Source organism: Danio rerio, chromosome 22 (genome assembly GCF_052040795.2).
Source record: "Danio rerio strain M-AB ecotype USA chromosome 22, GRCz13ab, whole genome shotgun sequence".
NCBI classification, from domain to species: domain Eukaryota; kingdom Metazoa; phylum Chordata; class Actinopteri; order Cypriniformes; family Danionidae; genus Danio; species Danio rerio.
Window position 1 is genome coordinate 630,715 of NC_141042.1, and position 12,323 is coordinate 643,037.

Below are 12,323 nucleotides of genomic sequence, written 5' to 3' on the forward strand. Positions count from 1 at the left end.
ATAAGTTCATGATGACTGACATATTGAATTATAAATGCACAATAGTGTTGCTAGTGTTTGCTTTGGGCAAGAATTAAACACTTAAACAAAAATAAAAAAAACAGATTGTTTAGACGTTTATGACCTGCAGTGCGTTTCTGAAAACCCTCGTTAACCACCTCAGGTCACTGTTACAAACATAGTTTGTTGATTTGGCGTTTCCCAAATCCCTCGTTCCCACAATTAAACAGTGGCAAACTGCATCCTCTGCACCGCTACAGCTGTAGCTAGAAGCAGAGTTATTGGTTGTGTTCTATTCCCAGTTATCCCCCCTATGCCCTATTCATTTACAACATTTCAATTTGGGATGATTTAAATTATAATTTAAATTTAAATTATTAGTAGTAAGTAGGGCTGTGTGATTAATCAAAATAGAATCGCAATTGAAAGTGTTGCAGTTAATAGCAGGAGTCTGCTGCTTCAGAAGCATTAATAGGCGAATTAATAATTAAAGAAAAGAAAGCATCACTGATCTGGGAATATTTGGGTTTAAAGTCACAGACACCGAACAAAACCTGGTCGTTTTTAGGAGCTGTCGTGGAATTACAGATTATTGAGCTGAAGCTTGACTACAAAATTAATTTACAAAGCAAATCACAGCATCTGCCAAAACATAATGAATCAGAATATTTTCCCCAAATCACACTGCTCTGTTAGTAAGGACTACTTTTCTTCATTTCTTTACATTTCTTCAACTGCCTACTGTAAAACACAGCCATTAATGATTCATATGATTTATATATGAGATTAGGTAACGTGGCGACGCAGTGGCGCAATAGGTAGTGCTATTGCCCCAAAGCAAGAAGGTCGCTGGTTCGAACCCCGGCTCAGTTGGTGTTTCTGTGTGGAGTTTGCATGTTCTCCCTGTGTTCGCGTGGGTTTCCTCCGGGTGCTCCGGTTTCCCCCACAGACCAAACACAAACAACAAACACTGGAAGGGCATCCGCTGCGTAAAAACTTGCTGGATAAGTTGGCGGTTCATTCCACTGTGGCGACCCTGGATTAATAAAGGGACTAAGCCGACAAGAAAATGCCTGAATTATGATGTGTTAGCGTGTTGTTAATGGCTTTACGGCTGCACCCTGTTTAGAGTGTCATTGTGGGCGTTTTATGTTATAACTAACGTTGTTCAAGCGATGGATCTGCGACAGAAACTACGGTTTAGGGAAACACTCAAGTCACTACATCAATCATTTCGAGCTCCATCATTGTTTGGGAAACACAGCCCAGATCAGTTTACACACTTCCTGCTAGCTAAATCTGCTAACAATCACAACTGTAGCGCTGAGTACTAAAATAGTCAACAATTGAGTTCCAGCGCAGCTCCGACTCCGCTGATTCTCACTATTGTGACCAATATAAAAGCTCATCTAACATAATATCCCAGGAGCTGTGACTTACAGAGGTGTGTTACTAAGGAAGTAAGATGTATATTCTCAAATAGCAAGGAAAAATGTCAGGATTAAACGTGTTAAGTTACGAGTTTTCCATTACTGCGTCACCCGGGGTGTATTTCATCCGAAAACAGACTGAAAGGAAGCGTAACTTGAGTTTAAAACAGCCCAGACTGTGTCAGTTTAGGGTTGAAGTGTGTGTTGTGGAGTTACAATTGCATAATAGAATCTAGATATATATAGCTGACAGGTGATGTACATTGTGTTGAAGGTTTGAAGGTTCGAGGACAGTGAAAGTCTGCGATACTCTCAACATTGGGATGTGAAAATTATAAGGAATTCCCCCAAATAAAAACCAAATGACTAAATCTGTTATTGTGGAGCTGTTTCAGTGTAGATGGACAGTTAAAAGTGTTTTATTGTTATTTACAAAAGAAAAAATAAACAGTATACATTAGCAGCAGATACACGAGTAAACAGTTCAGCTTATTAACATGAATAGCCCTTACAAAGAAACAGAATCGAGTTAAAGAGTGAATCTCTCATTTATTCGTTTATTTTCGTTTGATTACATTAAATAACAGGTGTCACTTTATAAATGCACACATCTAATGTTATGATGAAGGCAGTCGACGGCTTCCTAACTGTTTATGCTCATTTAGGACGAAATTAGTTGCGTAAAAAAAAAAAAATAGTCATAATCGGCATCTTTAGATGTTATTATTATTAATTGTGTATGTCTGTTCAAACCATAGACTGTAGACTTTAACCACAAACCACAGACTTTATCTGCGCTATATGACTTTTGTTTTAGGATTGAATAGGAGGGGAGACGGCACCTGTAATGAAAAGGAAAGGGAATCCTGCCGGTTTTATATTTATTTTAAAGTGTTTTCATGTCTAAACAAAGCCAAAGCAGAGAACAGACTCACATTTAAGAGCGAGCAGCGGCCCCTGGTGGTTCAGCGGTATGGGTTGCGTATAGGGAGGATCGGCTCTTTAATGTTCATCGCCACCCTTCAGGGAAAGACTGAAAACACTGAAGAAACACGCTAAATAACCTCTAACCCTGGACACCTACATTTACATCACTTCTTTGCAATTAAATCCTAATCTACGGTGTGTTTCCCAAACAATGACGTAACTCGTGGCTGAACGATCATAGTATGATGCATCATTTGGGAAAAGAGCCATGTAGTGACGAGTGTTTCCCAAAACCCATAGCTTCTCTGTGGCAGATCCATCGCTTGAACTATGTTAGTTCTAATGTAAAACGCCAGTAATGATGCTCTAAACTGGCTGGAGGAACTACTTTACAGAAAAACCCCATCATTTTATGCAAATTATATTGTTGCACACACATTCAAAAAAAAATCCAATATTAGTTTTGGTAAAAACATGCACTCACTCTCCATATTAACTGAAATATATGGAAACGACACATATAGAACTCATATACGTTTCCTTTACAAATATTAATGAGAATATTCCATATGAAATCACTTAGCTAACACGTATTCTAATCTCATATATTAATCATATAAATCAGTAATGGTTGTAGGCCTAATTTACAGTAGGCTATTTATTAAGAAATAATACTTATTATTATTATTATGGCGAAGCAGTGGTGCAGTAGGTAGTGCTGTTGCCTCACAGCAAGAAGGTCGCTGGTTCAAATCTCAGCTCAGTTGGTGTTTCTGTGTTGAGTTTGCATGTTCTCCCTGCCTTCGCGTGGGTTTCCTCCAGGTGCTCCGGTTTCCCCCACAGTCCAAACACATGCGGTACAGGTGAATTGGGTAGGCTAAATTGTCCGTAGTGTATGAGTATGTGTGTGAATGTTTCCCAGAGATGGGTTGCGGCTGGAAGGGCATCCGCTGAGTAAAAACTTGCTGGATAAGTTGGCGGTTCATTCCGCTGTGGCGACCCCGGATTAATAAAGGGACTAAGCCGACAAGAAAATGAATGAATGAATTATTATTATTATTATTATTAAGTAGGGTATTGTTTATTTATTTGTAATTGTTTTGAAAAGTCTACTTTTACAGTTTGACACATGCAAACCACTGCAGAAATGTTCTATCCAGCAGACTCGTGTCATATACAACACAGATCCTTAATAAATAACCCACTATAAATTAAAAGCATTAACTCATGCTATATGTATATATATATATATATATATATATATATATTTGTTTTTAAAAGTTTCGGAGATGTAACATAGCCTACATTCCACTTTTAAATGATAGATCACCTATAGTTTTCGTCATGAGCCACGGCTGCGTTCAAAATGGAGTAAATGTTTTCAAAGTGCACTACGAAGGGAACGCAATTGTCAATATAAAGATCGAAAAAATGAACTGTAAAAATGCTTTGAAAGCAAATGACACCTGAGAGAGATGAGCCTACTGTGTTTCTTAAATCATTCTAAATTTAAATGTTGGAACATTCTAGATCAGGGGTCACTGATCTCAGTCCTGGAGGGCCGGTGTTCCTGCAGGGTTTAGCTCCAACTTGCCTCAACACACCTGCCTGACTGTTTCAAGTACACCTAGTAAGAGCTTGATTAGCTTGTTCAGGTGTGTTGATTAAGGTTGGAGCTCAAATCTGCAGGTAACCGGACCTCCAGGAACAAGTTTGGTGACCCCTGATCTAAATGAATGGGGCATAGGAGGAATAACTGGGAATAGCACACAGCCAGGAACTCTGCTTCTAGCTACAGCTCTAGAGGTGCAGTTGCAAGCGTACAAGTTTGCGATGCCGTTTGCGAATGTCCCTTGGCACGATAGATTTGGGAAACGCCAAATCAACAAACTATGTTTGTAACGACACAACTTGTGACCTTAGTTTGCTAACAATGGTTTTCGGAAACGCAACTCTGATTATGGCAAACCATATATCGTTGGAAAGTTCTAAGACTTCTAACCACATATTTTAGCCCTGTTTTCTGATATGTAGGAAGAGTAATAGATTTTAACACATTTACTGTCATCTGTCAACCTGTGGGAGCGTTTACGCTCAAATATTTAAGCTATAATATTACAGTCTAAATATAAACAATCATGATCAACTATATCATTTAAATGCATTTCTAGTTTCCATATCTGATGACTGATTGATGATGGACATTACAGAGCAATTTAATAATTTATATTAGAGTTATTTATTAATATTTAGCGAATAGGATACAAAAAGGAGTCAAAGCATTACTTTGCTACAGCAATCAACTGAGAATCTTTTGTTTTCATATTTAATGCATGTTCAGACTATAGTTTCTAATGATACATCCCTATAAACAGTCACAGAAACTTCAACCAGTATATCCAGATTAACATGCGAATCTGTGAATGTTTGAATTATTAAGCTAATGAACCCATCCAGACTCTGTTATGAACAACACTGCCAACGCAATCTCGAACGTCTAAAATAAAACAGTAAAAGCTTCAATACTGAATAGTTTGCTGTATTTTAAAGTGTGCACAGTCTCAGTATATTCATATACCATGTTAATTATCATAATATATTGAATATTGGTGAATGTCTAATTGTGTTTTCTTTCAAAAAGCATTGTGCTATTTTCATTAAAAAATCTTATTTTCTGCTTTTCTCTAACAGAACGGGATTGTCCATCGTGACCTGAAGCTGGAGAACATCTTGCTGGACTGCAACGGCAATATAAAAGTGAGTTCCATCTGTGATTTACTCTCATATTTATGAACTCTTCACTGTCAAACTATCCTTCATTTGCACAACATTGTTACCACCTAGCATTACAATATACTCAAATGCATTTCATGTGTCATACGTCTCTCTTAATTCATGTTCACACAGGTAGCATTAATTGTTTTCCACTGAGCCACCCCAAAAACTCATTCTGACTTACAAAAACTAGTATTAAAACAGGTTTATTTTGCCATGTGTGAGCTCTGAAAGTGACGGAAATCGCTGTGTGTGTTCCAGATCGCAGACTTCGGCCTGTCCAACTTGTACCGCGGTGATAAACTGCTGCAGACGTACTGCGGGAGTCCCCTGTACGCGTCTCCGGAGATCGTGAACGGCCGTCCGTACAGAGGGCCTGAGGTGGACAGCTGGTCTCTGGGGGTCCTGCTCTACACACTGATGCACGGAGCCATGCCATTCGACGGACACGACCACCGCATACTGGTGCAGCAGATCAGCAGCGGGAGCTACAGGAAACCCTCCAAACCATCAGGTCAGAGCGCAATTATGTTACGCATTTAAGAGTTACACCATTTGCTACGCATTTGTTACGCATTTAGCAGTAACGCATTTGTTAGGCCATTCAGCAGTTACGCATATGTCACGCATTTAGCAGTAACGCATTTGTTAGGCCATTCAGCAGTTACGCATATGTCACGCATTTAGCAGTTACGCATTTGTTACGCATTTAGCAGTTACACATTTATTGCACATTTAGCAGTTACGCATTCACATTTAGCAGTTACACATTTATGTCACGCATTTAGCAGTAACGCATTTGTTACGCCATTTAGCAGCTACGCATTTATGTTACGCATTTAGAAGTTACACATTTATTGCACATTTAGCAGTTACGCATTTACATTTAGCAGTTACACATTTATGTCACGCATTTAGCAGTAACGCATTTGTTACGCCATTTAGCAGCTACGCATTTATGTTACGCATTTAGAAGTTACGCATTTGTTACGCCATTTAGCAGCTACACATTTATGTTACGCATTTAGCAGTTACACATTTATGTTACGCATTTAGCAGTAACGCATTTGTTACGCCATTTAGCAGTTACGCATATGTCACGCATTTAGCAGTAACGCATTTGTTACGCCATTTAGCAGCTACACATTTATGTTACGCATTTAGCAGTTACACATTTATTGCACATTTAGCAGTTACGCATTCACATTTAGCAGTTACACATTTATGTCACGCATTTAGCAGTAACGCATTTGTTACGCCATTTAGCAGCTACACATTTATGTTACGCATTTAGCAGTTACACATTTATGTTACGCATTTAGCAGTAACGCATTTGTTACGCCATTTAGCAGTTACGCATATGTCACGCATTTAGCAGTAACGCATTTGTTACGCCATTTAGCAGCTACACATTTATGTTACGCATTTAGCAGTTACACATTTATTGCACATTTAGCAGTTACGCATTCACATTTAGCAGTTACACATTTATGTCACGCATTTAGCAGTAACGCATTTGTTACGCCATTTAGCAGCTACACATTTATTGCACATTTAGCAGTTACGCATTCACATTTAGCAGTTACACATTTATGTTACGCATTTAGCAGTAACACATTTATGTTACGCATTTAGCAGTTACGCATTTGTTACGCCATTTAGCAGCTACGCATTTATGTTAAGCATTTAGCAGTTATGCATTTGTTATGCCATTTAGCAGTTACGCATTTATGTTACGCCATTTAGCAGTTACACATTTGTGTTACGCTATTTAGCAGTTACATACCGGTTCTTGGTACACATCCCTAATTCTCATTATCAGTCTGATAACAAATCTCAGACGATATCTTTAAGCCGATAAATGATGTATTATTACCACCGGTTGAACTTCTACACATGCTTGCTGCCTACGTTTTTACTACTTTGCTGGTATTTTTGATTTGAGTTTACGTTAAATTATTTGTTACATTATTTTTGTTTTTTTATTTTGGTCTTTTTTTTTTATTTACATAAAACAAAGTTGGCCATGGACAAGAGCAGTTCATTAATAAAGTTCAAAAATCCGCTCAAACTTTCCTCAAGTTAAGGTTTAAAATAAAATCAGTTGTTCACTGTTTGTGTTTGCCGTTTGATTTTGCGATCATGCAGAAAATGTAGGAAAATTATATTTATCGGCTAATATATCGGCTATCAGTATTGGTGGTGTTAGGATTTTTTCGGACGAGTGTGGGAAGTGTGCGTGTGAGGAGAAGTATCGGTAAAATTAGGTGCCAGGTCAAATTTCAGAGGTTCCGGATCCGGCTTGTTCTGGCACAAATTAAGCCCTGGGTGCATCCCTATTAATTAATAACGCCAATGTCTTTCCCTTGAGTCCTCTGTTCATCTTCAAAGCACAAATGAAGATATTCTTCCTTCAGGACCCTACAGAGAAAGCAGAAGTCCTGAAATGTGATGGCATGTGCATTTTTTGCATGAACTGGCCCTTTAGTGTTGAATGTGGGACAGACTCCAGCACTGTCGATCAGTTATAAAGTCAGGAAAGTTGGCCAATCTTGCTATTTTTCTCAACCTTGTTCCTGGAGGCTGACCAGCAGTACAGCTTTTGTGCTGGTCTTTAGGGTTCAGCTCTTATTGGCAAGCTGATGAGCTGAAAGAGGAGTGTTCAGTCGGGAAGAGTGTGAGAGTGTGTACAGTTGGTGTGTCTCCAGGATCAGGCTGTTCATGTGTGCTCCATCTGACGTTTGCACAGTTACATAAAGCTTTGACACGCTGCCACAGTGCCGGACACACCTGTGGAGCACTGCCAACAGACCTTCATCTGGCTGAAATTGACCACAGATCACCTCATTGTAGGCAAGAGGTGTCCAGCGTGGCTCTGGGGGGAGATTTTAATACAGAGTTCAGCTCAGACTGGAAATATTGATTAGCTAGTTAACATCCGTCTCTAGGATTAGTTCACCTAGCAGATAAGTTCTGTTATTAAGTACTCTCCGTTCATTTCAATCCCCTGAGACCTCTGTTCATGCTCTGAACACAAGTGAAGATATTTTAATGTCAGTGCGAGAGCTCCCTCATCTTCCATAGACAGCAAGAGTCCTGACGCGCTCAATGACTAGAAAAGACCAAAAACATCTTCAGAACACTCCACATGTCTTCAGTGTTCAGCTGTAATCATACCAAGCTCCAACAACACTTCTGTGTGACAAGAGCTATGATATGATATTGTGTGCATATATCTTCTCTTCCACAACAGGTCATCAGGGTGTGCTTTTACTGTAGACAGTACAACATATTCCCGTTAGAGTCAGCAGCGCAGCACCTAAACACCACACTGTCCAGAGCAGTGAGTTCCCGGAACAGACCGGGGTAACAGATCCAGCATGTTACCCAAGGATGGAGAGGTGTCATGCATGATAGGGGAAAAATGGATGGGGTGTTGGATGGCAGTGGGTTGTCGCGGACGAAAGTAAAGGATTGGGGAGTCTCGGAAGAAATTGAAAGTGAACAGCAGACAGGGCAGGAGGGCGGTTGAGGAGAGGGATCAGTAAAATCAGGTACCAGATCAGATCTCAGAGGTGCCGGATCTGGTGTGTTCCGGCACAAATTAAGCCCTGGTCCAGAATAATGGGCCATTCTGACCTGAAGCTGAAGATATAGGCCCACACAGATGGTTTTACAACACTCAAAATTGCTCATGAAGCTTTGTACAGCTGAACCACCGAATGCTTTGACTGTGTTTTTGGTCTTTTCTGGACTTTGAGCATCTCGAACCCTTGCTGACTATGAAGGATGAGGGAGCTCTCGCATTCATCTAAAATATCTTCATTTGTGTCTGAAGATGAACAAAGCTCTGAGGGCATTGAACATAAGGGTGATAAGGGTTTTCACTGTACTTCAGGAAACCTGGTACTGTGTACATTTTTTCTGTAGTACCTTGGTAGTGAAGTACTGGTTCTTTTGACAACACTAAGTGTTATAGCATTATTATTTTAGGATGAACTTTGTTTAGAGTAGGTTGGAAGCCCTCGAGGAGCAGGACTGCTCATGCCTGTTCTAGGTTAATTCAATACTACATCATGTAGCAAATCCCAACTCATGGACCTTTGCAATTTGGTCGCCACTATCTCTCCAACTTTACAATGTCATCATATTGTCATCATATTGTCCTAAAGTCAAAAATACCTAAAAAAAATAACTTTAAAAATGTTAACTCTCTTTGCTCCCCCTACAGATGCGTGTGGTTTGATTCGCTGGATGTTAATGGTAAACCCGGAGCGCAGAGCGACACTGGAGGACATTGCCGGCCACTGGTGGGTCAACTGGGGCTTTGAGCTCCCCCTACTGGCTCAGAGTGATCCTGCAACTGCACATCCAGCTTCAGAACCAGCAGCTGTAGTGAGCCAAACCAATGGATCGACCCGCATCGCGGACTGGCTGCGGCGCAGCTCTCGCCCCCTGCTGGAGAGCAGCTCTAAGATGCGCTGCCTGCTGCGGACAGGAGAGCCGGTGCAGAGGCAGCGCTCCATACGCAGGTCCCGCAAGGAAAACAACATCTCGCAGAGCATGCAGGAGACTCCGCGGCCCGCTAAAGGCATCCTGAAGAAGAGGGGTAGCCTAAAACTAAAGGCGCCCCCAGAACCCCAGCTTACTCCCTTAGAGGAGAAGAGCTCTAATGCACTAGTGGCCGCTGTCCTTCCTCCACCTCCGAAAGGCATCCTAAAGAAACCTTCGGAAAGCGAGTCCAGCTGTTGTTCCCTCTCTCCACAGAACTCTGGCCAAACCCTTGGGAACCCATCACCTGTTCCGCACCGCAAAGGAATCCTCAAACGCCACAGCAAGTTTTCCGGCGGACTGCAGGAATTCGGCTCACTGGATCAGCTTGCACTGTGTTCGCCTGCAGTGGTGAACCGACCTCGACCTAGCGGAGCGGTTAGCGAAGACAGCATCCTCTCCTCGGAGTCCTTTGATAGACTGGACTTACCCGAGCGGGAGATCCCTGTTGCATCAATGGGGCGACTGTCGGGAAAACAGAGGATGCGAGGATGTGTTTCGGCGGACAATCTCCTGGACCTGCAGGAGGACAGGATTCAGGGACACTGGGAGATGGAGATCGCCTACCGAGCAGGAGTGTCCGATAGCATTTTTTCAATCACCGACTGTGAAAACGTCACGCAGACTTACAAACAAGCCTTGGGAGCAATCGCAACCTGAGATGCAGGGAGACTGAAGTGCGGGATCTCCAGGAAATAAGTCAAAGCCAGATGAACACTGGTAAGATTTCAGACCCGGCAGGAAGCGGGTTCTGACAAGGAACAGGAAGCCCTGTTTGGCGGACTCTTTGGTGGCGTTTTATTGCAGACTCTTGTGGTTTTTATCTGATCAGCTGTCGAATGACGGCGACTGTTGTGCTTTGAAATGTTTGTGGTTTTAATGGACTCTTAATGGTGTTGGCTAGTGAAAAAAGAAAGTCCCGAAGATGAATCTCATGCTGTGAACTTCAGATCTTCTGCTTGTTTTTAAGTTGGCGTCTACAGCTAAACGTTCTCCCAATGCAAAGACTGACTAAACGATCAACTGAAAGTGGATCTGAAGATGGATCTCTGACTTTACACCAAAAACCATAGTCTGTTTATGACTGTACGCAGTGCAGACTTCTGTTTTCCATGATAAGAACTCTGTCAGATGAGAGTGTTTAAACTGCTGTAAACACACTGGGAATAACACTAACAGGGTGAGATCAAACTCCTCTAAATCATGTAGAGTAATGGTGGGTAACTTCTTTGTTTTTGAGGGGGTGAGAATAGTTCAGAAAGGGATGAATGACGAATGGTATCTCAGTGTCAAAGGTCTTGTGTTTGTGTGAATCTCCTGGAGTTCATACAGTGTTCTCTGGGATTCATGGCATGTGTTGACGGAGGTAATGAGGTGCTTTTCTGTGTGTTTGGTGTCATATTTGTTTGAGTTCCTGCATGTTTTTGTTTTTGCCAAAGTGCCTGATTTATCTGCCCTGAATCAGCGGACCAATAAAACAGCACAAATGAAGAGGAAATGCTGTCTGTTATTGTGTGTTGTCAGTGTTCGTTCAGTTGACAAATAATTCACGATATTATTCGATAACATCATTTCACTGATGGAAACTAGACCAAAACAAAATTTCAAATGATAAAAACCATGCACGGACATTTTCATCAACAAATAAAGATGTTTATAGAGGGTCAATTACTTATAAGATCCGATCAGAACGAATGACGAGAACAAGCAAATATGAATCCAAAGCAAATGCACTTCTAACTATCCACAACACTATGTCTGTGGTGTTAATCAACTTTGAATTGGACCACATGCAATCTGCTCGTTAAGTGTGACGTCACATGAATCAGCTTCTGGGTCCAAGTGCCATATCACACTGTATGAGGAGACTCAACAAATGGCAAAAATAAACATTTACAAAGCGATGTGATACTTTCGAAAATCACAATATAAACTATATTGCTAAACTAAAAAAAAATCCCCTCGCCACATACTTACTTTCACTTTCGATTTGGTAATTGCATATATTTATCAGTGTAACAGTCTCCTTGCCATGACATCTCGTAAGGGTTTTCCCCCTAAAATACTCCTTAATTTGTTCGTACAAATGGTATCAGTAAAGTGCATTTGTTAAACTGACAGCAGCGTAATTAAAGGTGCTGTATGTAAGTTTTTGGACTCTTCTTTATCTGAGACACAATGCTGAAGTCAGATATTCTGCTTTAAATGTGTTTTCCGTGCCGGAATGGCTGTCTTTGTTTTGGTCATTTAACCCGTACAATGCCAGATTAGCCAATTATATTTCAGCACCAGGGTTGCCAGATGGTGGAAAACAGTGTATTTAATTCAGTCAAGAAGGCTCTCAGAGCATGCGTCTGTGACTGAAATGTGACCTCTGGTGGACAGAAGCAGACTCTGAAATGAGACGCAGATTCAGAGTTCCACATGAGGTTATTAATTAGCAGATGATATAAATTAGGTGAGCAGGTTTCATTGTAACCCCGTGTCCTAACAACACTCAACGTCATACGCAGTGGTGAGCAGTTTGGCTGTTTGCAGCAGACGAAACAGGACAGAAATGTAAACACAGCCATTCAGCAGCACAGAATAGAGCACTCACTGCACTCCAGCACAATGCTGAGCTTTATCATCTAATGAACA

General features: G+C 41.0%; 4 protein-coding genes across 4 annotated transcripts in view; all 4 read left to right on the forward strand.

Moving 5' to 3' along the window:
* nuak2 (NUAK family, SNF1-like kinase, 2) overlaps positions 1-11,181 on the forward strand; it is a 28,929-nt gene extending 17,748 nt beyond the window's left edge. Inside the window, exons 4-6 of the mRNA XM_087303463.1 lie at positions 5,049-5,114; positions 5,394-5,646; positions 9,364-11,181. Of these exons, the coding sequence (XP_087159589.1) occupies positions 5,049-5,114; positions 5,394-5,646; positions 9,364-10,343 (1,299 nt within the window). The 3' untranslated portion in view covers positions 10,344-11,181. The remainder of the gene's footprint in view (positions 1-5,048; positions 5,115-5,393; positions 5,647-9,363) is intronic.
* zgc:112334 overlaps positions 1-12,323 on the forward strand; it is a gene marked incomplete at its 3' end in the record, with an annotated part of 817,035 nt that overhangs the window by 451,904 nt on the left and 352,808 nt on the right.
* The window catches only part of prkar2ab (protein kinase, cAMP-dependent, regulatory, type II, alpha, B), a 773,085-nt gene that overhangs the window by 407,956 nt on the left and 352,806 nt on the right, over positions 1-12,323 (forward strand).
* celsr2 (cadherin, EGF LAG seven-pass G-type receptor 2) overlaps positions 1-12,323 on the forward strand; it is a 223,612-nt gene that overhangs the window by 119,607 nt on the left and 91,682 nt on the right. The gene's annotated exons all lie outside the window — the stretch shown is intronic.